The following is a 24430-nucleotide window of genomic DNA, read 5'->3' on the forward strand; positions in this document are numbered from 1 at the left end:
CCTAGGTTCAATCCCTGGGCCAGGAAGATCCCCTGGAGAAGGAAATGGCAAACCACTCCAGTACTCTTGCCTGGGAAATCCCATGGACAGAGGAGCCTGGTAGGCTATAGTCCATGGGGTCGCAAAGAGTCTTTTATGTGTATTCAAATAAAGTACTCTTCCTTCACTCCTAGGATGTTATTGGAAATGTGATGTGCTAATTTAGGGTGAGGAAAGGGACTAAAAACTGGAATTTACAGTTCCCAGGTTTGAGTTGAAGAACTTCCAGTTAACCAGCAAGATGGGCACATTCAGCTAATTCCTAAGCCTGCTTGATAAAACAAGACTAGTGACACATTTCCTGCTCAGAGATTATCTGAAGATCAAAGAAGATCTCATATAAGAAAACACTCTGGAAGCTCAAGGAATGAAAGATAGATACATTGTGTTATCTTATTGAAAGTGGCCAGTGAGTCCTCAAGGGTAGTGGCAATTGCATGTAAGAATTCAAACGCTGAGGGTTGGTGAGTGTGGCTCAGGTGACGACAAAGCTGACGCACACTCTCCTTCATCTTCCCCTCATCCTCCAGAGCAACCTGATACACTACCTGGGCCTCAGCCATCATCTGCTTGCGCTGAACTTCATCATCGTTTCTTTTGGCAAGAAAAGTGCCTGGTCGTCTGCTCGGGTGAAGGTGACTGACACTGACTTTGATGGTGTGGAAGTCAGAGTGTTTGAAGGCCCTCCAAAGCCAGAAGAGCCTCTGAAACGCAGCGTTGTTTACATCCATGGAGGAGGCTGGGCCTTGGCAAGCGCAAGTATGTCCTCACCTTTAGGTTTTTTGGGGTTGTGGCCGGCCCTGGCAGAGATATATGACTGGGTTGACTTTCTTACTGGGTGAGGAGAAAGGGACCACTGGACTTGGTCCCTTGGCAGTCCCAGTTACCCTACCATCCCAGCAAAGTTATTCATAGCAGCCCTTTGTCCCCACTTGTCATTCTTGAAAGGATCCTGGTTTGGTTGATTAATTATATAGCTACCCTACACCAAGAGTTTTGCCTGTTTGTTAATTCAGGCAGACTGTTTTGAAAATATTTCCTGTAATCTAAATAATACACTAACTTATTGTGAAGTAGTGAAGTTGCTTTCTATACCCAAACAAGGTAAAGTTGGGCCAGAATATGAGGCAGGTATCTGTAGCTCTAGACTAACTTGTGTTTTGAAGACATCTTTCTATGAAATAGAACAAGGATGTCTGTGTATACAGGTTAATTCATTAACATTTCATCTGCTTATGAAACCAAAGATGAAAATATAAAATGTATGCCCCAGTTAAAGGGAAATGACCTTGAAAATTTCAAGAACATTCTTTTTAGCATTGGATAACTTTCATGAGCAGAATACACATTAAAAATGGCAGGCAGCCAAGTGGAGCAGCCAGTGAAAAGCATACTAAGGAGGAGGGATAAGGGCCTTACCTCTGCTCATAATTATTATGGAGCTACTTTCTTATCTTCAGCCCAGAGATGATTTTCATCCATTAAGTTTAAAGGCAATGGGACTTCCGTGGGACTTCATGGGACTTCCTTGGTGGTCTAGTAGCTAAGATGCCACACTGCCAATACAGGGCACCTAGCTTTAGGGAACTACATTCCACATGCTGCAACATGCCACAGTTAAAATCCAGTGCAGCCAAATAAATAAATGTTGCTTTTAGTCACTCAGTCATGTCCAACTCTTTGCAACCCCATGAGCTGTGGCCCACCAGGCTTCTGTGTCCATGGAATTCCAGGCCAGAATACTGGAGTGGGTTGTCATACCCTTCTCCAGGGGGTCTTCCTGATCCAAGGATTGAGCCTGGGTCGCCTCCTTTGCAGGCAGATTCTTTACTGGCTGAGCCACCAAGGAAACGAAATAAATAAATAACAGTAAAAAAAAAAAAAAAAAAAAGGCAAAGGCCAAAAAGTGTAACTTTCTCTAGTAATCTCATTTCATTTAACTCCATATTCATCATTTATTCTTTTATTCATTGATTTGTTCATATTTCCAACAGATGATTACTGAATATGTAGGTCTCCCCAGAGCTGAGAGATTTCCTGGGCTATAGGACTTTGGGTATTAAAACCTCAAACAGTTGTGTGCAAACCTGGACCTTTGGTCACTCTAATGTGTGCTAGATGATGGGAATACAAAATGAGTAAAACAGAGTCTCTGCCCTAGAAAGGATAGCATCTGTAGCGTTGGATGCTTGCCAGGAGAGACAGTACACCAGAGGCCAGGATGTGGAAGTGCCAGGAATGGTATGGATTATGAGTCAGCTTAGCCTTTTCCACACAATTTTGACTCATCAGTCCCATCAGAGAAAAAAGGCTTAGTCTGGAGGAGATATCAAGTGTTTATGTAGTTATTGAACTTCTGGTTCTAATACTGCCTTGGAAAGTCTATAAATAAGGTATTTTGTGGCTTTCTGTTGAGACAATCTAGCACTTAATGTAAGAATATCCAAAGAACAGCTAAGGGATTAAAGTGTTATGTATTAAAATATGTAAAAACCTTTAGATTCTCTTTCTAAGAAGTGCTAAGACTTCCTACAACTCTATTTGTTATATGTTGGTTTAAATGGAATACCATAGTCTTCAAATTGGTGACTTTTCTGAATCACAGCAAATGAGGGTATTAAAAGAAAAATTGGGGGATTCTAAGGAGGGACTGCTTATTCACTACGATTTTGGGAAAGGCATACCTCTTTGAAGAATTACAAAATCAGAATGAATCTAATGTACTTTATATAGACAATTATGAAATAAATTTTTAGTTAACAACACATTCGAAGGTAATCTTGTATGGATTTCCTGTTATTTATAGCAATTGCGTTTTATCAGAAACCAGGTTAATTCTTCTGTATTTGTACTTGTAACTCTGTTAATGAGATGTATGTTCATTTTTACTTTTTATTGTTCTTACTATTAATAACTTAAGTCTGAGTTAGTTAGCAGAATTTAAGAATGGTCAGTATTAAATAGACTGCATTATAGTGAGTGTTTGCTCTCTTGTCTCTTTTAGAAATCAGGTATTATGATGAACTGTGCACAGCCATGGCTGAGGAATTGAATGCTGTCATTGTCTCCATTGAGTAAGTAATTAATAATTGTCATACAAGAAAATTTAACAAATGATCCTTAGTAACTATCTAGTTACTTTATAAGTGATAAAATGTAAAATTAAAGTCCAGAGAGGTGAACTGATCTTCCCGAGGTTACAAAAATGATTTCTGATGTAACTTAGAATTTCTTCAACTAGCTTTATAATGCCTCAAATTATCTTTTTTTACTTTAGTTTTAGAATCTTCTGGAAAAGGAATTAACTGAGATTTTGAGAGAAATATGCAATCAGTTATCTATGCAATCAGTTTGATTACCACCTTTTATATCTAAAAACCAATAAGCGCTTTAAGAGAATCTGTCCTACATCCAAGAGTTGGAAAAGGTATTCTCCTGGAGTCAGGTTCTATAAATCAGACCTTGTAAACAGTGATGTGTTCACTATTCTTAGTATAGCCTATTATTATCATTGTTAGAATTAATATCAGTGTTTTGAGTTGCTTCTAACAATTCTATATTAGCTGTTTTTCTGGGAAACTAAGAAGAATGTGCCCAAAGAAAAGCAATGCCAAAGAATGATCAAACTACCCCACAACTGGATTCATCTCACGTGCAAGTAAGGTAATGCTGAAACTTCTCCAACAGTACTTCTCAACAGTACATGAACCGTGAAATTCCAGATGTTCAAGCTGGATTTAGAAAAGGCAGAGAAACCCGAGATCAAATTGCCAACATCCACTGGATCATCGAAAAAGCAAGCGAGTTCCAGGAAAATATCTACTTCTGCTTTACTGACGATGCCAAAGCCTTTGACTGTGTGGATCACAAGAAACTGGGGAAAATTCTGAAAGAGGTGGGAATACCAGACCACCTGACCTGACTCTTGAGAAATCTGTATGCAGGTCGGGAGGCAGCAGTTAGAAATGGACATGGAACAACAGCTTGGTTCCAAATTGGGAAAGGAGCATGTCAAGGCTGTATATTGTCACCCTGCTTATTTAACTTATATGCAGAGCACATCATGAGAAATGCTGGACTGAAGCACAAGCTGGAATCAAGACTGTTGGGAGAAATATCAGTAACCTCAGATATGACACCACCCTTATGGCAGAAAGTGAAGAAGAACTAAAGAGCCTCTTGATGAAAGTGAAAAACGAGAGTGAAAAAGTTGGCTTAAAGCTCAACATTCAGAAAACGAAGATCATGGCATCTGGCCCCGTCACTTCATGGGAGATAGATGGGGAAAGAGTGGAAACAGTGACAGACTTTATTTTGGGGGGCACCAAAATCACTGCAGATGGTGACTGCAGCCATGAAATTAAAAGACTCTTGTTCCTTGGAAGAAAAGCCATGATGAACCTAGACAGCATATTAAAAAGCAGAAACATTACTTTGCTAAAAAGGTTGGTCTAGTCAAAGCTTTGGTTTTTCCAGTAGTCATGTATGGATGTGAGAGTTGGACTGTAAAGATCGCGGAGTGCTGAAGAATTGATGCTTTTGAACTGTGGTGTTGGAGAAGACTCTTGAGAATCCCTTGGACTGCAGGGAGATCCAACTAGTCCATCCTAAAGGCAATCAGTCCTGAATATTCATGGGAAGGACTGATGCTGAAGCTGAAACTCCAATACTTTGGCCACTTGATGGGAAGAACTTATTCATTGGAAAAGACCCTTATGCTGGGAAAGATTGAAGGCAGGAGGAGAAGGGGATGACAGAGGATGAGATGATTGGATGACATCACCGACCCAATGGACATGAGTTTGAGTATACTTCGGGAGTTGGTGATGGACAGGGAAGCCTAGTGTGCTGCATTTCATGGGGTCACAATAAGTTGGACACAACTGAGTGACTGAACTGAACTGAACTGAAGAATGTGAAAAATAGTTTTAACAACTGCAATGATTGTAGTCACACAAAAAATCATGATGTTCCATGGCAGGCATGGTGCAGGTGCTATGTGTACACTGTTTCTCCTCCTTCAGATCTTTGTCCAAATATTATCCTTTCAACAAGGCCTTCCTTCATACCCCTAAAATTTCAGTCCACTTTTCTTCTGTTTTATTTTTCTCCAAAATTATCAATTATAATTCTCCAAATTTTCAAAACTATCTCCAATTATCAGTGGACTGACAGATCATATATATAACTTATTATGTGTTTATTGTATCAGGTAGAAATAGAAGATGTAAATTTTGTGAAGGCAGAGATTTTAGGGATGGTTGTCTGTTTTGCTCATAGCTGATCATTAGTGTCTGGAATTGTCCCTGGCAGATAGAAGACATTTGTGATACTGTGATTTGTAAGAAATATATGTTTTGTCATACAGATGACCAAATATATATTTTTCATATTTACTTGTTCTTAATCCAAAGTTCCTGGCTCACAGTTCCCCAGATCCTTGAAATTTCTGGTATTCAGAGTATAAAGATGTCTTTGTTTTGTGAATGAGATGACCTTTGGAAGCACCTAAGGATGGGGATACTGGTTGCCAGGAGAACCAACCATGTGATTAGAGGGCTGGAACTTTCCTATTCTCTGAGGAGGGGAGAGGGGCTGGAGGCTGAATCAATTGCCAGTGGTCAGTGATTTTATCAGTCATACCTATGTAATGAATCTTCCATGAAAACCCAAAGGACAGGGTTCAGAAAGCTTCCACTTGGTGAACATATGTAAATGGGAGAGTGGTACACCTTTGAGAGGACATGGAAGCTCTGAACCCTTCCCATGTACCTTGCCCTTCATATCTCTTCCATCTGGCTGTTCCTGAGTTGTATCCTTTTATAATAAATCAGTAACCTGGAGAGCAAAACGTTTCTCTAAGTTCTGTGAGCTGCTCTAGCAAATTAATTGAGCCTAAAGAGGAAGTTGTGGAACCCTCTGATTTATAGCCAGGTGGAAAGAAGTATAAGTAATAACTTGGACTTGGGATTGGCAGCCTGAGTTGGAGGGGATTGTTGGAACCTCCCATCTATAACTTGCTGAGAAACATAGGTGATTACTTGGGCTTGTGTCCAGTGTCTGAAGTAGGGCAGGTATCTACAGTTTTGTAAGTGGTGGTTTAGTCACTAAGTTGTGTCCAACTCTTTGTGACCCCATGGACTGTAGCTCACCAGCCTTCCCTGTCCATAACATTTTCCAGGAAATAATACTGGAGTAGGTTGCCATTTCCTTCTCCAGGGGATCTTCCCAACCTGACCCAGGCATTGAACCCAGGTCTGCATTTCACGTGGTCTCCTGCATTGCAGGCAGATTCTTTACTGACTGAACCACAGAGAACAAATGTTGATCCTTTAATCTGTGGAATCTGATGCTATCTCCAGGTAGATACTCGCAGAACTGAGAGACACCCAACTGATGTCTGGTGCATTGGTTGATGGAGGTATGGGACAAGCCCCTCCCCTACCCCAGCACCCCCCCAACAAACAAACACACGTTGAAAACTAGTCACAAAACACCAGAAAAACACTGAACACCTATTTATAGAATGAATGAATGAAGAATTTTGCTTAGCTCTCGTAAAAGTCATCCAAAATAAGTATTTTGATAATTTTCCTCATAGATGACGAATATGAGGTCCATAAAGTTAAGTAATCTGCATGAAGTCACATAGGTGGAGTGAAGAATTGAATAAGTCAGGTGGAATCACACCCCAGGTTCCTGTGTTTCTTTGAGCCAGAATCAAACTAACATTAAAAGACTTCTGGTTCAAGATGGTGGAATAGATGGACGTGTGCTCATCTCCTCATGTGAGAGTGCCAAAATCGCAAATAACTGTTAAACAACCACAGATAGGAGGTTGCTGGAACCCACCAAAAAGAGTTACGCCACATCCAAAGACAAAGAAGAAGCCGCAGTGAGATAGTAGGAGGGGTACAATCAGAATAAGATCAAATCCCATAAACACCAGGTGTGTGGCGTACAAACTGGAGAATAATAATACAAAAAAAGTCCTCCCATTGTTGTGAAGGTTCTGAGCCCCATATCAGGCTTCCCAGACTGGGGATCTGACAAAGGGACTGGGAGTCCCCTGGGAATCTGATCCTGAGGGTCAGTGGGATTTGATTACAGGACTTTCACAGGACTGGGGGAAATAAAAACTCCAGTCTTGGAGGGTACAAAAAAAATTTTGTGTGCACCAAGACCCAGAGGAAAGGAGCAATGACCCCACAGGAAACTGAACCAAAACACCTTCTAGTGTTGGAGGGCCTCCTGGGGAGGTTGGATCAGCAGGGGCTTACCACAGGGATGGGGCGCTGGCAGCGGCAGTCCTGGAAGGTCCCTGTTGGCATAAGCCCTCTTGGAGGTCACTATTAACCCTACCATAGAGCCTGTAGACCCCAGGACTGGGTTGCCTCAGGCACAACTACCAGGGAGGGAGTGTAATCCCAGCCATCAGCATATAGTTAGACTAAAGCTTTACTGAACAAGGTCCTGCCCACCAGAGCAAGACCTAGCTTTTCCCACCCTGTCCCTCCCATCAAGAAGCTTACAGAAATCTCTTAGCCTCATCCACCAGAGGGCAGATAGAAGAAGCAAGAAGAACTACAATCCCACAGCAGCTAGAAAGAAAACTACATTACAGAAAGTTAATCAGGATGAAAAAGCAGAGTTATATCCCAGATGAAAGAACAATAATATAAAACCCCAGAAAAACAACTAAATGAAGTGGAGATAAGCTTCAGAATAATGATAGTAAAGATGATCCAGGATCTCAGAAACAGAATGGAGAAGATGCAAGAAATGTTTACCAAAGACCTAGAAGAACTAAAGAATAAACAAACAGAGATGAAAAATGTTATGCCCGAAGTCCGAGTCCCCAGAACTGAGAGAATAAGATGTCCACAGCAATGCAAAAACATAAAGGGGTTTTATTGCTAGCTCGAGCTAGGGCTCCCATCTCATCCAGCGCAGTGGAGTCTCGAGGAGAACCCCGAGCTCTGAATCACAGCCGCTTTTATACAGGCGGTTCTTAGTACAGCTGATGGGTAATGATTGGCTGAGCCTTACGCACGTGCGTGATTTTCAAATCCCGCATCCCTATCCGGATTGGCTCAGGTTTGGCGCCATCGGGGACTTTCCCAGGGTGTGGTTTCCCGGAATCATGACTCAGGTTTTACAAGAATCTGAATCTTAGGCCTAGTATAGCTTGTTGAGCCTGTCATGGCTCAGGTCTGGTCCCTTAACAAAAAATAGCCTAAAAAGAATCAATAGCAGAATAACTAAGGCAGAAGAATGGATAAGTGACTTGGAGGACAGAATGGTAGAAATCACTGCTGCAGAACAGAATATAGAAAAAAGAATGAAAAAAAAAAAAGAAGACAGCCTACAAGACCTCTGGGACAACATTAAACACACCAATATTTTCATTATAGGGGTCCCAGAAGGAGAAGAGAGAGAGAGAGAATCTGAGAAAATATTTGAAGACGTAATAGCTGAAAACTTCCCTAACATGGGAAAGAAATAGTCAACCAAGTCCAGGAAGCACAGAGAATCCCAGGTAGGATAAACCCAAGGAGAAACACCCCAGTACGCATAGTAATCAAACTCAAAAAAATTAAAGACAAAGATAAACTTCTAAAAACATCAAGGGAAAAATGACAAATATCATATAAGGGAACTCCCATCAGGTTATCAGCTGATTTCTCAATAGAAATTCTACAAGCCAGAAGGGAATGGCACAATATATTTAATGTGATGAAGGGGAAGAACCTATAACCAAGAATACTCTGCCCAGCAAGAAGACTCTCATTCAGATTTGATGGAGAAATCAAAAGCTTTCCAGACAAGCAAAAATTCAGAGAATTCAACACCACCAAACCAGCTTTATGACAAATGTTAAAGAAACTTCTCTAGGCAGGAAACACAAGAGAAGGAAAAGACCTACAGAAAATAAACCCAAAACTATTAAGAAAATGGTAATAGGATCATACATATTGATAATTACCTTAAATGTAAATGGATTAAATGCACCAACCAAAAGACATAGCTGGATGGGTGGATAAAAACATGTGCATGGATGTACTTCCACTTACCACATCACTCTGCTTGACCCCTCAAATTGTATGTAATTATTTTATATTGTTAAGTTAATCATATTCCCACTATGGCTTACAATTATAATTATCTTTTATTTTTTGTCAGGCTATTGATTGTGAAAACTGATTAACTTCTTTTATTATTGTGATTATGTATTACCCACTTAATACCATTGTATCATGATTGATCAACAGAAAAATAATTCTAGAAAGAATTCTATATCATCAAAACTACCATTTAATAGAAAAACTTGTAATCACTTTTTAAAATCCAGATGCATATCAGAATTACCTTGGAATTTTTTGAAAAATACAAATGCCCAGGTATTGTTTTTATTTCTCCAAAGCTCCAGATATGTTTCTAATGAACAGTCATGTTTAAAAACAACTGGACTGTTTGATGATTTTATACTTTCATCTAGTTTGTTTCACTTTTTATATTTTATATTCAGTGCTCCCATTTCATATAGTTTATGTTTTCCAATTTTTCCAGCTCTTCTTTTTTTTTAATGTTCTTTTTCATGCCTTTATCAAGAGTAATAGAAAAACTTTTGTACACACATATATGGGAATTACCTGGTAGCTCAGTGGTAAAAAAAATCAGCCTGCAATGCAGGAGACACAAGAGACGTGGGTTCAATCCCTGGGTCGAGAAGAGCCCCTGGAGAAGGCAATGGCTACCCACTCTAGTATTCTTGCCTTGAAAATTCCGTGAACAGAGGAGTTTGGTGGGCTCTTTCAGGTCTCAAAGAATCAGACATGACTGAGTGACTTTTAGTTAGTTAGTGTGTGACTGTCCTGTCACATTGATCTAAGTGCAGCAGGAAGTATTAGTTATTGTACAAAGTCTGCCTTGTTCTGCGAGAAGGCAACCAAGGGCCAGACAATTGTCAAGAACCACATTAGCCAAGGAAACAAGAGAGGCCCCAAGTCCCATTAAGACTTTACATAGGAGTCAACCTACTACATCATTTTACTTATCTATTGATCAGATTACTTATCTTTTGAATAAGTGTCTCAGGTCTTTCCCTGACTCACAGGTATATTCCTCTGCTGTGACCTGCAGGGTTTCTGCAAAACAGTCAGACCCAACTGAACAACTAAGCACACAAACACATACATATACATAAATAGTATGTATAATATATATATTTTAGAAAACTTATGAATTTTCGCCTAACTAAAAAATTTATGACATTTTGATTCCACTTGTTTGACTTGGTATGAATAGAATGCTACATTTCTTATTTTTAAAAAGTAGATATGCAACAAGCAACAGAGGTTTACTGTAGAGCACAGGGAACTATAGTCAATACCTTATAATAACCTATAATGGAAAATAATCTCAAAAAATAATTGAAAAAAGAAATATAACATTGAAGGAAGCTAATGATGACAAGTGACAGGTTTATGGCAACATTTGCCACGTTCCATGCCCTGACCTTGCCTTACCTTCCCTCTGCCTCTCTCTGCCAGCTGAGATCCTATTCACAGCTTATCTCTTCTTTGCCCCTACTCTAGATCAGGAACCTAAGGGAATCCTTGCCTCTCCAGTCCCTTGGAAGGGCTAGTCTCCAAAGTCATTGAAGCAGCTCTGACACTATGAACAAGAATCTTAGAACCAGAGTGGTGCTGTGGCAGCCTCCTCAGCAAATTTGACACTAGACAGCCCTAGACAACTTCCAGGCCATCCTGGATACTCATCAGGGCCTCCCAGATCACTCAAGGGGCCCCTGGTGCAATTTTATATTGCAAGAAGTGTCAAGTAAATTTTTATATCATATGGCCTGGGCAGCTGGTCAGAGGAAGACTGCAACTGTTTAAGCAAATGAAACCCCATTATAGATCAAGGCCCTGAAGCTCAGTGCTAGTGAGCTGGCCTCAGGGCCTCTTCAGTGGTTTCCTGTGTAGCTCCAGTTCCTCAAAAGCCAGAGCAAAGGACAGAAGGTGGTCTTGTTTTACTTGGCACCATGAGGATTCTTCACATGAGCTTTATCTTCCAAGTGTTCTTTTAAGCCTAGGTTTATCATAAAACAAAGAAGGATAGATATGATGTTTTTAAGATTTTTTTAAAAGAAGTTAAATATAGAGCAACAGAATGGGTCTGACTTGTTCAGTTGGGTCTGACAGAAACAGGGTTTCTGCAGGGTTTCTTTTATAGAAACCCTTAGCAGTAGCAGCAGCAGCAGGTCACAGCAGAAGAACAATACACCTGTGAGCCAGTGAAAGACCTGAGACACTTATTCAAAAGACTAGAGAGCTCTTCAAGAAAATTAGAGACACCAAGGGGACGTTTCATGCAGAGATGGGCACAATAAAGGACAAAAATGGTATGGACCTAAAAGAAGCAGAAGATATTAAGAAGAGGTGGCAAGAATAGACAGAAGAACTATACAAAAAAGATCTTCATGACCAAGATAATCACTATGGTGTGATCACTCACCTAGAGCTAGACATCCTGGAATGCGAAGTCAAGTGGGCCTTAGGAAGCATCACTACGAACAAAGCTAGTGGAGGTGATGGAATTCCAGTTGATCTATTTCAAATCCTAAAAGATGATGCTGTGAAAGTGCTGCACTCAGTATGCCAGCAAATTTGGAAAACTCAGCAGTGGCCACAGGACTGTTAAAGGTCAGTTTTCATTCCGATCCCAAAGAAAGGCAATGCTAAAGAATGATCAAACTACTGCACAGTTGCATTCATCTCACATGCTAGTAAAGTAATGCTCAAAATTCTCCAAGCCAGGCTTCAACAGTACATGAACTGTGCACTTCCAGATGTTCAAGCTGGATTTAGAAAAGGCAGAGGAACCCAAGATCAAATTGCCAACATCTACTAGATCATGGAAAAAGCAAGAGAGTTCCAGAAAAACATCTATTTCTGCTTTATTGACTATGCCAAAGCCTTTGACTGTGTGGATCACAATAAACTGAAAAATTCTAAAAGAGATGGGAATACCAGACCACCTGACCTGCCTCCTGAGAAATCTGTATGCAGGTCAGGAAGCAACAGTTAGAACTGGACATGGAACACATTGGTTCCAAATAGGAAAAGGAGTACATCAAGGCTATGTATTGTCACCCTGCTTATTTAACTTATATGCAGAGTACATCATGAGAAATGCTGGGCTGGATGAAGCACAAACTGGAATCAAGATTACTGGAAGAAATATCAATAACCTCAGATGACACCACCCTTATGGCAGAAAGTGAAGAAGAACTAAAAAGCCTCTTGATGAAAGTAAAAGAGGAGAGTGAAAAAGTTGGCTTAAAGCTCAACATTCAGAAAACGAAGATCATGGCATCTGGTCCCATCACTTCATGGGAAATAGATGGGGAAACAGTGGAAACAGTGTCAGATTTTACTTTTTGGGCTCCAAAATCACTGCAGATGGTGGCTGCAGCCATGAAATTAGAAGACGCTTACTCCTTGGAAGAAATGTTATGACCAACCTCAGTTCAGTTCAGTTCAGTTCAATCACTCAGTCGTGTCCGACTCTTTGACCAACCTAGACAGCATATTAAAAAGCAGAGACATTACTTTGTCAACAAGGGTGTGTCTAGTTAAGGCTATGGTTTTTCCAGTAGTCATGTACGGATGTGAGAGTTGCACTGTAAAAAAAGCTGACTGCCAAAGAATTGATGCTTTTGAACTGTAGTATTGGAGAAGACTCTTGAGAATCCCTTGGACTGCAAGGGGATCCAACCAGTCCATTCTAAAGGAAATTAGTCTTGAATATTCATTCGAAGGACTGATGTTGAAGCTGAACCGCCAATACTTTGGCCACCTGATGTGAAGAGCTGTCTCATTTGAAAAGACTCTGATGCTGGGAAAGGTTGAAGGCAGGAGGAGAAAGGGACAACAGAGGATGAGATGGTTGGATGGCATCACTGACTCAAGGGGCATGAGTTTCAGTAAACTCCGGGAGTTGGGGATGGACAAGGAGGCCTGTCCTGCTGCAGTTCATGGTGTCACAAAAAGTCAGACTGACTGAGCGACTGAACTGAATGAATAAATACACTTTGAGTTGGGTTAATGACTTCAGAGAGTTGTTACAAGAATCAGTTTGGACATCTGAGATGAAAGGGCCTTGGATGCTCTAAGACACTAGGCAAGTCTGGAGGCTCAGTGCCCTAGCCCATGTACAGAAAGGTCCAACTTTATTCATCAGCATGTTTGGAACTCAAAGAACTTTTCTTTGCAGCAATATTGAGCTAAGGTGATTAGGATCCATCCAGGCCAGCCACCCGTGAAGAGCCACATAACCTGTATGTTCTAGTTGAGGTATGGCCAACACCATAAGACTGTGATGTTTCTCTTGGAAAGTATGTTCAGAGGTCTGACGTGGGACCATATTTCTTCTCACTGTTCACCTCTTTCTTCCTTCTTCTATTCCATAAATATCTATTGACTTCCTGTAATGTGCAAGCTATTGTGTTAAATTCTGATGCATAACAGTGAGACAAACATAAACTCTGCCCTCAAAGAGTTTACAGTCTAGATGGGAAAGCAAATCTTGAACAAGTAATGTTAATAATGTGATAAGTGGTTTGAAATAGAAAGGGAAGTAGTAATGGAGGCATCTAATAGATAAGATGTTACCTAGTTTGAAGGTATGAATTGTACTCCTAAGAATGAGGAGAACCTAGTTAAAAGAGTGAGTTGGTCATGGAAGTACAAAGTGGGGAAATGAGAGGAATTGGGAGGAAAGGAGGAGGATGAGAACATTAAGGAAATGAAATATGAGAGGTGACTAATGGAGGGACTCATGCTTCTGGAGATAACTAAGGAAAATAAGAAATATGGTGTATACCTGGAAAGCCTTCAGAAATATGGTGGACTGTTGATTCTCTTGGAATTCCTTCTCCTAGCAGGGAGGCTGTCTGGACACAACTGCTGCTTATCCTTGAGGCTAACAGGAGTGGGCAGTGTTGTCATGGCTTTGTTTCAGTGTGGGGATGGCCTTCTGGAAGGTTATATATAATCTGAGGAAGCTGATAGGCAAGGGTTGAGGATGCAATCACTTCACATGAAGCACAACCATGAGCTGGAACTCCTGAGTTAACATCATTGGTATTGGCTCAAGATTCTGGGGACAGATATAACAACTAAGGTAGATAAAGATCTCAAGGCATACAAATAGGCCGTGACTTCTATTCAGTAGCTTCAACAACACTATGCTATTTTTACACATAATTGCACAATAAGTATTTATGAAGTAAATGAAAGAGTTTACCTTATAATATCAAAAATACATGGATATATCCTCATTTACATAACCTGGGAGGAAAGTTTATGTTTATAAGCTTATTTTCATAAACTTCAGTGCAGTTTAACTATAGTTTATATAATGAAACACTATACTAAAACCATAAAACATCAGGGAGAAGGAATATTAAACTTTTTTGAAAGATAAGATGCTAATGTACAGCATGGGGAATATAATCAGCAATATTGTATTAACCGTGTATGGTGACAAATGGTAACTAGACTTATTGTAGTCATCATGTCATAATATATATAAATGTCGAATCAGTATGTTGTACATGTGTGGTCATTGTACTTCAATTACAAAAAGATGTAAGATAATAACAAAGTATTATTATGCTGGATATTATTAAATTCTAGCTTTTTGGGTTGTGAAAAATGGTTTCAAGTTGTGTTTTGCTTAAGTCTTTGCTACACTCAAACCTTCTATTTTGTGTTGATGGAGACCTTTTCCCATCCACCAAATATCAGGTAGCACTATGCACAGAGAACTTAAAACTTGACAGAGCTGTAAAGAAGAACGTTGCTCAGTAGACAGAAAGGAAGCTGGAGTGTGTATCTTGGTCTGCTGCTAACAGTTATAAGCAATGGGACTTTTATGACTCAGTCTTCCTCATCCATAAGATTAGATGAGTGCAAGCTGACAAAATCACAGAGCTTCTAGGAGGCACAGTGAGACAAACATGTTGATAGTTGTTCAAACAAGATACTATGAAAGACACGACGTGACAGTCACCTCACTGTGACTTGCCCTCTGCTCCTTTTCCTGCTCTTCCTCCCTGTCCTGAGTGGAGAAATCCTCACGTATCACCCTGACTCAGGCAGCCCTGGGAGGTGGGCAGACTGAATTTCTTGAGGGTTCCCTCCAAGAAAGGGAAGATTTGTCCCAAACTTTCTTTTTACTCAGTCCAGGCCACTGTATTAGCAAACCTAAAGGCCAGTGTTAGAAACAGTTTAATGCTACAGAAAGATAATATTGTGGCTTGTTTTTAAAATGTAGGTTGTTTTAGATCCTTAACAATCATTAACTAATGAATGTCTCCTTTTTAGACATATTAAGGTAAAGTCTTCTTGACTCTGTTTTTGACTAAAAAAATAAAAATTCACTGGTTTCTCTCTTGTGGTTTAGGCCTCTTAGAATTTGTGGGGAGGAGGGTGAAGCTGTACAGAAAGCCTGTGCTGTAAACAAGCAGTGAGCTGGGGAAGCTTAGTTCCACCCACACCTGAGCCCAGAGCTCAGTTTAGCTTCTGAAATCACAGAGAAAGTAGGTCAGAGGGACTTTGCACCAAGCCTACTTGGGCTCCAGTGGCCCCCTGAGGGACTGCTTGGCTCTTTAGCACCCCTTGAAGTTAAAGGCAAGGTTTGTATCTGAATGGGGGAAGGGAGGCTGGGGAGCTCCCAGCTGTGTCCATGGAGAAGCCTTAATTTGCAAACAGCATCAGGGAATCACATTGTTTGAATGGATCATAATTCTAGGATCAGTCACTCCTAGAATTTTGATGATACATCCTGACATCTGTCAGTTCTTTTGAATGTACTTATTGTCCAATCAACCAAGTTTTTGTTAAGCTCAGCTCTCCCTTGCTGAATGACTGATAGTCAAAGGTGTCTCTGGAGGCAATTTTGAGAGAAGAAACAGAAAGGAAAACCCTTCCTCAACCTTTATGCGCCAACATTATTGCACAAATGAAAAGAGAAACAATTATATCTATTCACAGTGTTTCATAATTTTATTATAAATTTTATTATATTCTTCTAAAGGAAAGGAAGCTTTACCTATTAGAAGAATAAACAGATTCTTCCTCTGGAGTTGTCTCCCTCAAACAGCACAGTAAGAGTGTAATTGTTGATTTGTTTCAGATAACCCCAGCTGAACATACAGGTTCCTTAAGAATGAGCAAAATATTAACATTTTTTTATGTTCTCAAGATGAATCTATTGAGCTCTTCTTGGGAGACAGTAAAAAGGGGGAAAAAAAGGTGGGGGCAGGGGGCAAAAAAGGAATGTGATTTTGTCTCCCTCTTGAATCAAGTAGGAGTAGAATTTCGTTCCAGAATATCATATGTACCTTTCACCCACCTGGCACTACATGAATAGAACTCAGTGTCCTTCCCGACTGCAGAAGGCTGTCCTAGTGTTTCCAGGCCAGGTTATTTTGAGGAAGAATGTACTTTATAACACTCTCAGAACACTAGTGTCACTCAGGGATTCCATTTCCAGAGTCATCCCCCCTGAACTCTGGACTCATGTATCTACCTTTGACTTAAGGAGGAATTTGTCAGTCTTTCTGAGCATTGCTCCATCTCTCTGCTCACTAATAAAGTAGGTAATGAATTAATAGATTGTGGAAATGGCACTGCTTATACCTGGACCACTTTAGTACATAATTATGACTTTCTGTCTATTCCTAGAAGCTGGCATGTCTGTTATGACTTACTGTAAGAGAGACTTTGAGGGCTCCAAAAAAGGAGAGCTGCATTTGGCTGGGCTGTTAGAAGTTTTCATGGAGGAAGCTGCATTTGAGATGAGACTTAAAGAATGGGAACGTTTGATATGGAATTGCTGGGTGAAGGGCACATGGGATGGAGAGAGGGATCAATGCTTTGGGAACAGGAACAGGAAGATATGTTCAGAGGATACTGATGGTACAGCTGGATTCAGTGATATTTCGGAACCCTGGCATCACTTGGAAGACTTTTTCTTCAAATACAGATATGCTGGGCTTCACTTCAGATCAAATAAATGGGAATGTTTTGTAGAGGAGCTCAAACCTTAGTGTTTTTTGTTTTTTTTTTTAATAAATCTCCCAAGATTATCCTAAGGTGCATACAGAGTTGAGAAACTCTGAGCTATGCAGAGCCTACAGACAGCCCAGACAGCCCTTGGAGACATGCCTGAAGAGTAGGTGATTAGGGAACAATTTCTTTTTTCAATGTCTTTAAAGGTATATGGCTTAATATTTTCCCTACTATAACAGTGCTGCTATAATGACAGATTTTACATATAAAAGGTATACACTAAATACCTTTTATAGTAAAAGGTATACACTGAATATATTAAAGGTATAAAAGTTAAAATTTTATTTGGGATGAATAAAAATATCATTATTAAATTATTAAATTTATTTAAAGATTTATCATGTACGGATAATTAAAGATGTACCATGGGCCAGATGCTGTCTCAGCTGATTTGTTTTGAGAGTATTGCAAAAACATTGAAATCATGAGAGAAGTTCTGGGATGTGAGAAATCTACAGTTTTGAGAATTTACTGCTTTGACGAGGTAATAAGGACACACGTGTACATTTGAAGTCTGCGGGTTTTGAAGAATGAGAATATTTTAAAAGGATGAGGCGTGTGGGGTGTAAATTTGGATTGTAGCTTTGCCACTTACTAGCTGTTGTAGGTTGGTTATGCATCCCCTTTGAACTGCTTGTTCACACCCACAGATTTGCTCTGAGATTTGAGTGTAACCTCTGTAGAGCACCTGGTGAAGTGCCTCACCTAGCAGGAAAAAGTTAATTTTTGTAGAGTGTACATATACATTAAATTGAGTAAGCCTCATTCTCGAGTTTACACCAAATTTTGTTCTTCTGGTAGGAGGCACGTGTTGTAATAGGTAGGCAGAAGCTAAACACTGCAGAGTCATCTATCCTTCACTGAGTTAGGCAAATTGAGACTGTATTTGCCTCAAATTCATCAGGTGCTTTAACTCAATACAACTGGGGAGGGAAAAGGCGGAATCCTCTTTGAGTACTTTGCAGGGACACAGCCTTGAACAAAAGCAGCAGATGCATGTATCTATGCATGCTTTCTTTGACTATACCACTCATAAATTTCCTCCCGACTCAGTTTTCTGTGTCTGCAATGCTATTACAGAACTATTGTGATGCTTCTCAGGTCAATTCTGAGCTACTTTGAAGGCTCATCTTATACTAGGTGACCTCAGAAATATCTAGTTTCACTGCATTCTTCAGTCTGTGAAAATAGTATCTATTCTTAGTGACTAAAACCAGAGAATGTTTCCAGAATGAACAAAGATAAGGGGAGGAGCAGTTTAGGAGACTGACCTTCAAGGAAACCAGGAGGACTAGGTTGTTTACTCTGTTACTTGAGCCGGTTATTAATCAACTCTGGAGGAGGAAATGGCAACCCCCTCAAGTACTGCGGAGAGAATCCCATGTACAGAGGAGCCTGGCAGGGTACAGTCTGTGGAGTCACAAAGAGTTGGACGCGACTAAAGCAACTTAGCACCATTAATCAACTCATAAGATTTGAGGCAATAGAATGTTTTTTAGATTATCAGTTCCTCTTGGTTCAAAAGTCACTAAGATCTTTTGTGAAACAACATCTGAACATTTGATTCACATGTATGTTCATAACATAGCAAAATATGTTCTCACCCCCTGGGCCACCAAGAAGACAGCCTCTCATGCTGTCTGGCATCTTTCTGAGACAAAACAGCCTGTATTTTCACACCTTGAGTCATAAAATGCATTTATTCTTATTTCATTGAAAGAATTAAGAATTCAATTTGGTAATAATGAAATTTAAAAATTGAAACCTCATTCCAGAACTGATGGTAAATAGACTCATATGAGATGACTCCACCTATTGGACAAAGTGGTGTACTCCTACTCCTATCACCCATTACTAATAAATGAACCAAAGATGTGGGAGCTTCACTAAGGCACTGTGAAAATCAACTGGAGAAAAATAATTTCAGATGATTACTTGGTCATCACAAATAGAAAAGTAGAAAAGAAATTAGAAAACTTAATTTATATGTTACAGGGCAACCACTAAGGGAATTTCTTATTGCATTCTATGTTTTAAAATGTAGTAATTCCTGAAAGACCAAGATATACATTCACTGTTTATCAAAGCATTTCACAAATATTTGTTGATCTGATTGTGTCGGCACAGAATGTCAAGATTTTTTTGGTGGCTGCACTGTGTAGCTTTGGGGATTTTAGTTCCCTGACCAAGGATTGAACCTGTGCCCCCTGAAATGGAAGCATGGCATCCTAAGCAGAAGACTACCAGGGAATTCCCAGAATGTCAAGATATTTAATCAACTATATATCTGGAATTTAGATGGAGGAAATGAATGACCTGTATAGAGTAGTATAGAAAAAACTAATTTCTGAGAATAAATATGCTAATTATAAATTTGAAATCAAAGGACTTGAGTATTAACTGACTATTATTAGATTTTAATTAATTGGTTTCTATCCTACCTTATTTGATTGGCGTTTGATTTATTTTACAAGTTAAATAGCTTTCTATGCCTCAGTTTCATTTGAAAAATGAAGATATATTAATACTCAAAAATTGGTTTACTAGATGGATGATTGTGTGCTCAGCACATTGATAAATATACGCTGGAAACACACAGTCCCTGATATCAGAGAACACACTCTTAAGAGGAAATACAGAAAGAAGTCATGCTAATATGAGGCAATATAAACAGCAATATACCCCAGCACATAGAATTATCAAGGAATGGTTGCCAGCTCAGCCCCAGAAGCAAGTGGAGTTATACTCAAGGAAGGCTTCTTGGAGGAAGCAAACTCTCAAGTAAAACTTAAAGGATGAGTGAGAAATAATAAACAAGGAAAGGAGGGTGGAGACCTTGGGATGCTCCAAGCTGAAACTACTAATGGATTCATAAGATGACATTACAAAAGAGGCATTTGACAAAACCAACTTTCTTCCGGCTGTTAGGGAATATCCGTCTTCACTAAGTGTACAGAGTAGAATCCCAAAGAGACTCTAATCTTGAAAAGTAAGGTGGTAAAATAAGCCTCAGAAGTGTCCCAGAGGGCCTGCCATGGGCCTTCTGGAAACTTGGTTTCCCTTTTATTGGTTGACAACTGACATTTTAGTTTCAACCTTCCAAGGAGCAAACACATTTCTTGGGCTTAATGTCAGGAAGGCCTGACCTCTTTATTGGAGTATGATTTTATTTATCAAATAAATCATGAAAAATACCATGTGGGCGTAATAAACATGAGACCAATGAAGTGGTTAGTGCTTCCAAGTCACCTTCTAACCCAGAAGTGTAGTGAATGGAACACTGATTTCCAGAAATAGTATTCCAGAATCTGCTGTGGTTCTCTCTGTATTTTAATAATCCGCATCTGCATTTTACTTCAAAGTTTTGTTATCTTCCTTGGTGATAGCTGTAGATTTTTGTTTTGCTTGTTTGGTTTGGTGACTAATAGAAAAAATTACTATTACAAAATCATTGCATTTTTGGTAAACTGTTTATTTTGTATTGGGGTTTAGCTGATTAACAATGTTGTGATGGTTTCAGGTGAACAGTGAAGGAACTCAGCCATACATATATGACAAAATTATTATATTTTTTAAACTAAGCATTTGAATTGTATGCAAATGGTTTATTTTTATATTTATTATAATTCCTTACCTGTTTGTTCATGGATTCAAAAGAACCAGTTTCCCTTTAACCTTTAAAAGGCCTGTAAAGACTTTGTGTTTTCTTCACAGATACAGGCTAGTTCCAAAGGTTTATTTTCCTGAGCAAATTCATGATGTTGTACGTGCCACGAAGTACTTCCTGCAGCCAGAAGTCTTACGCAAGTATTCAGTTGACCCAGGCAGAGTCGGCATTTCTGGTGACAGTGCTGGTGGGAATTTGGCAGCTGCCCTGGGCCAACAGGTAACAGAGATCCCTGAGGTGCTGGTGAAAGGAGGGTGCATGTTAATGTTCTGCAGACAGCACATGTCCACTAGGCATGGCGAAGGCCTAGCCGAGTAGGCTGGTTACTCAGGGGCCAAGTTACTGAGACGACTGCACTTGGAAACTTCTCAAAGATCTTTGTGAAGTAGGAAAATGGGTCATTGAAAGAAGTGTCATCTCTGAGTCCTTGGAAAGGCCCTGATTACAATTAATGAGAGAGGAGAGCTAGCATTTTAGCATCCTACCCTTGCCCTTGGGGATATGTGTGGAAATTAAGTCTTCTCTGCTCCTTTTCCATGTTGGACTTGAAAAACAGTATTTTTGCTATGTTTCAGTTGCTAAGATTGTTTCCTTAAACTTTGAGCCAAATTAAAAAATTTAAAAGTGTTTGTTAATATAAAAGAAAAAGTTAAATGTTAACTTTTAAGTTAAATGGTTCAGCCACTTTGAATGTTAAAATATATGTTAATCTGAGCTTGACTTCAGGGACTTCTCTGGTGGCTCAGACGGTAAAGCGTCTACCTACAATGCGGGAGACCTGAGTTCAGTCCCTGGGTCGGGAAGATCTCCTGGAGAAGGAATTGGCAACCCACTCCAGTATTCTTGCCTGGAAAATCCCATGGAGGGAGGAGCCTGGTAGGCTACAGTCCATGGAGTCACAAAGAGTTGGACACGACTGAGTGACTTTACTCACTCACTGAGTTTTACTTGGTTAAATTTTGTCTAGCTCTAATGGCATCCCAGATTTTGGGCAGCTGTGTAAATTCAAAGATGAGTACATTTTTTTCCTCTCATATAGGTTAAATAATTTAAGAATAGCATTTCTGTCTTCTTACCTCCAAATTTCTTTTGGCATTCTCAAATAGCATCTGCCTTTTCATTTGTGGAATGTCCTGATTTCTTCTCTTTTGCTGTAATTAAAGAACTTAGTTCTCCACTTGGCACTGGTGGGTTTGCTATCCACATGTCCTGGTGCACTGGGGAGAGAATCATGGACTTTAGAACCAGACAGAACTGGGTGGAATCCAGGCCCCCCAAGGGAAGTTGTACGGCTTTGGGCAAGTCTCAGGAAAATGAGGATCGTGCCATCTGAATGAAGAGCTGTTGCCAGGACTTAGTGAGATGATGTATGTACAGTTCTTGGCATGTATTAAGAACTGCTTTTACAGAGCAATTACATCTTCCCTCAGGATAGGGTTCTAAAGTCTGTTGCGAAACAAAATTGTTTGGCTGAAGTTATCTTGAAGATTGTTTAGTAGCCTGTAAAACACAGTGACCTAGTTAGCTGCCTTTTAGATGTAAAAAATATATCATTTTAGACATTAGAATTACAAAATGAGGCAATATATTTGCATTTCAGGGAGACCTGGGGGAATGGAGTTCTGCAGTGGTAGGGGTTCAGTCACATTCCCATCTCAGTTGCACTCTCAGACACACACTCATGAAGTACAATGGAAGGTGCACTGCCAGCATGATTGAAATTCCCTCCCTCTCACCAACCGTGAGGACTCGAGGCTCTTCAGAGGAGAGACCATGAGGTCCTGTTAAAAGACTTTGGAGTCCCATCATCTGTTCATTTAGCTTTTCATACCCATGTCCTCTGGAAGAGTCAGCCTAGTTTTTTCTCTCCAGTAAGCCACTGCCTTTTGGGGCCTTTCTTGACAATACAAAACTATCCATCCATAACTCCCAGCATGATGAGTATTATGCCAAAGGATAGAAACAAAGAGTGTTGATGGGCATTTAAAGACCTAAGAGATCATGTACTTTCGAAGTGTTGACTCAAAATTATGAGTTGCAAACATCACACCTTTCTTAGTAAATATCCAATAGCTTGAAGGGTGGTGGTGATGGTGGTGGCCATTCAAAGTGAAATGAAATAATGTGTTTGCTTTTTCTTCTCCAGTTTAATCAAGATACCAACCTAAAAAATAAGCTCAAAGTGCAAGCTTTAATTTATCCAGTTCTTCAAGCTTTAGATTTTAATACACCCTCTTATCAGCAAAATATGAACACCCCCATTCTGCCCCGGTATGTCATGGTGAAGTACTGGGTGGACTACTTCAATGGCAACTATGACTTTGTCCAGGCAATGATAGTCAACAATCACACGTCACTGGATGTGGATGAGGCTTCTGCCCTCAGGGCCCGTCTAAACTGGACATCCCTTTTGCCCACTTCCATCACAAAGAACTATAAGCCTGTCATGCAGACCACTGGCAACTCCAGGATTGTCCAGGAGATCCCTCAGCTGCTGGATGCCCGCTCGGCCCCACTCATCGCAGACCAGGAGGTCCTGCAGCACCTCCCAAAGACCTATATTCTGACCTGTGAGCACGATGTCCTAAGAGATGACGGAATCATGTATGCAAAGCGTTTGGAGAGTGCAGGTGTGGAGGTGACCCTGGATCACTTTGAGGATGGCTTCCACGGATGCATGATTTTCACCAGCTGGCCAACTAACTTCTCAGTGGGAATTCGGACTAGGAATAGTTATATCAAGTGGCTGGATCAAAACCTGTGAAGAAGGGAGATTTCTGAAAAGCTTGAGCCCCTCCTGATGACCTGCACCTGCTTTGGAAAGACATTGACTCTTTAGTCGACTAATTTCCTCTCATTACTTATGAATTATGGAATCTCTATTCCCTGCAGACTTCATGTTAATTTAATTTTAAGAAATGCTTTTGAGTAACATAAGTGCAAAAACATCTGAATCTGGTCCTGTAAGTGGGCCAGTCTCTCTGTTCATGTTTTAACCAAATTACTACTAATGCCCACAGCTACAGACAGCAGGGTTAGGAGCTGGAATTAGGCTTGGGTCTTGCCTCCGTCAAGTTCTTTTTAGAAGAAATTCTACCCACTGTGGATGACCTTTAAAGAAAAGAGTAAAGAAAATGTGGGCTCTTCTTCAACTTGCTAGAGTTTACTTTGAGTTCAGAGCAGTGTTAAATATGTGTACTTCAGGGTCAGTGCTGGGTACCAAATGCCCTCTGTTCTTTATGGATGGGTGGTTTTGTTTCCTATGGGAATTTTGGCAAAGCTGTTCTAGCAAGGACAAGTTTCTCAAATGACTTTCTTCCTTTACAGTGTTAATTTATATGATAGCTATCTATAAGTCCAGCTGGATTATGATAATACTTGAAAGTTACTTTCTACCACTATTATTAGAAAATAAGAGGTTGCATGCACTGGATATCTGCACACCGTTGTTTTTTGGTTATGCCATCTCCCTGGGGGAGATCTTCTGGGAGCAAATTTATTTAGATTTAGAATAAATGTTCTTTTACAAAACAAGTAAAAATAGACAAGTGAACCAACCCAATGTTTTCATAATGGCTAC

General features: G+C 40.0%; 1 protein-coding gene across 1 annotated transcript in view; it reads left to right on the forward strand.

Moving 5' to 3' along the window:
* NCEH1 (neutral cholesterol ester hydrolase 1) overlaps positions 1-23614 on the forward strand; it is a 65963-nt gene extending 42349 nt beyond the window's left edge. Inside the window, exons 2-5 of the mRNA XM_052646945.1 lie at positions 570-798; positions 3044-3113; positions 20898-21069; positions 22997-23614. Of these exons, the coding sequence (XP_052502905.1) occupies positions 570-798; positions 3044-3113; positions 20898-21069; positions 22997-23614 (1089 nt within the window). The remainder of the gene's footprint in view (positions 1-569; positions 799-3043; positions 3114-20897; positions 21070-22996) is intronic.
* The last annotated feature ends 816 nt before the right edge of the window (positions 23615-24430 follow it).

The sequence above is a fragment of the Budorcas taxicolor genome, chromosome 1 (genome assembly GCF_023091745.1).
Source record: "Budorcas taxicolor isolate Tak-1 chromosome 1, Takin1.1, whole genome shotgun sequence".
Taxonomy (NCBI): domain Eukaryota; kingdom Metazoa; phylum Chordata; class Mammalia; order Artiodactyla; family Bovidae; genus Budorcas; species Budorcas taxicolor.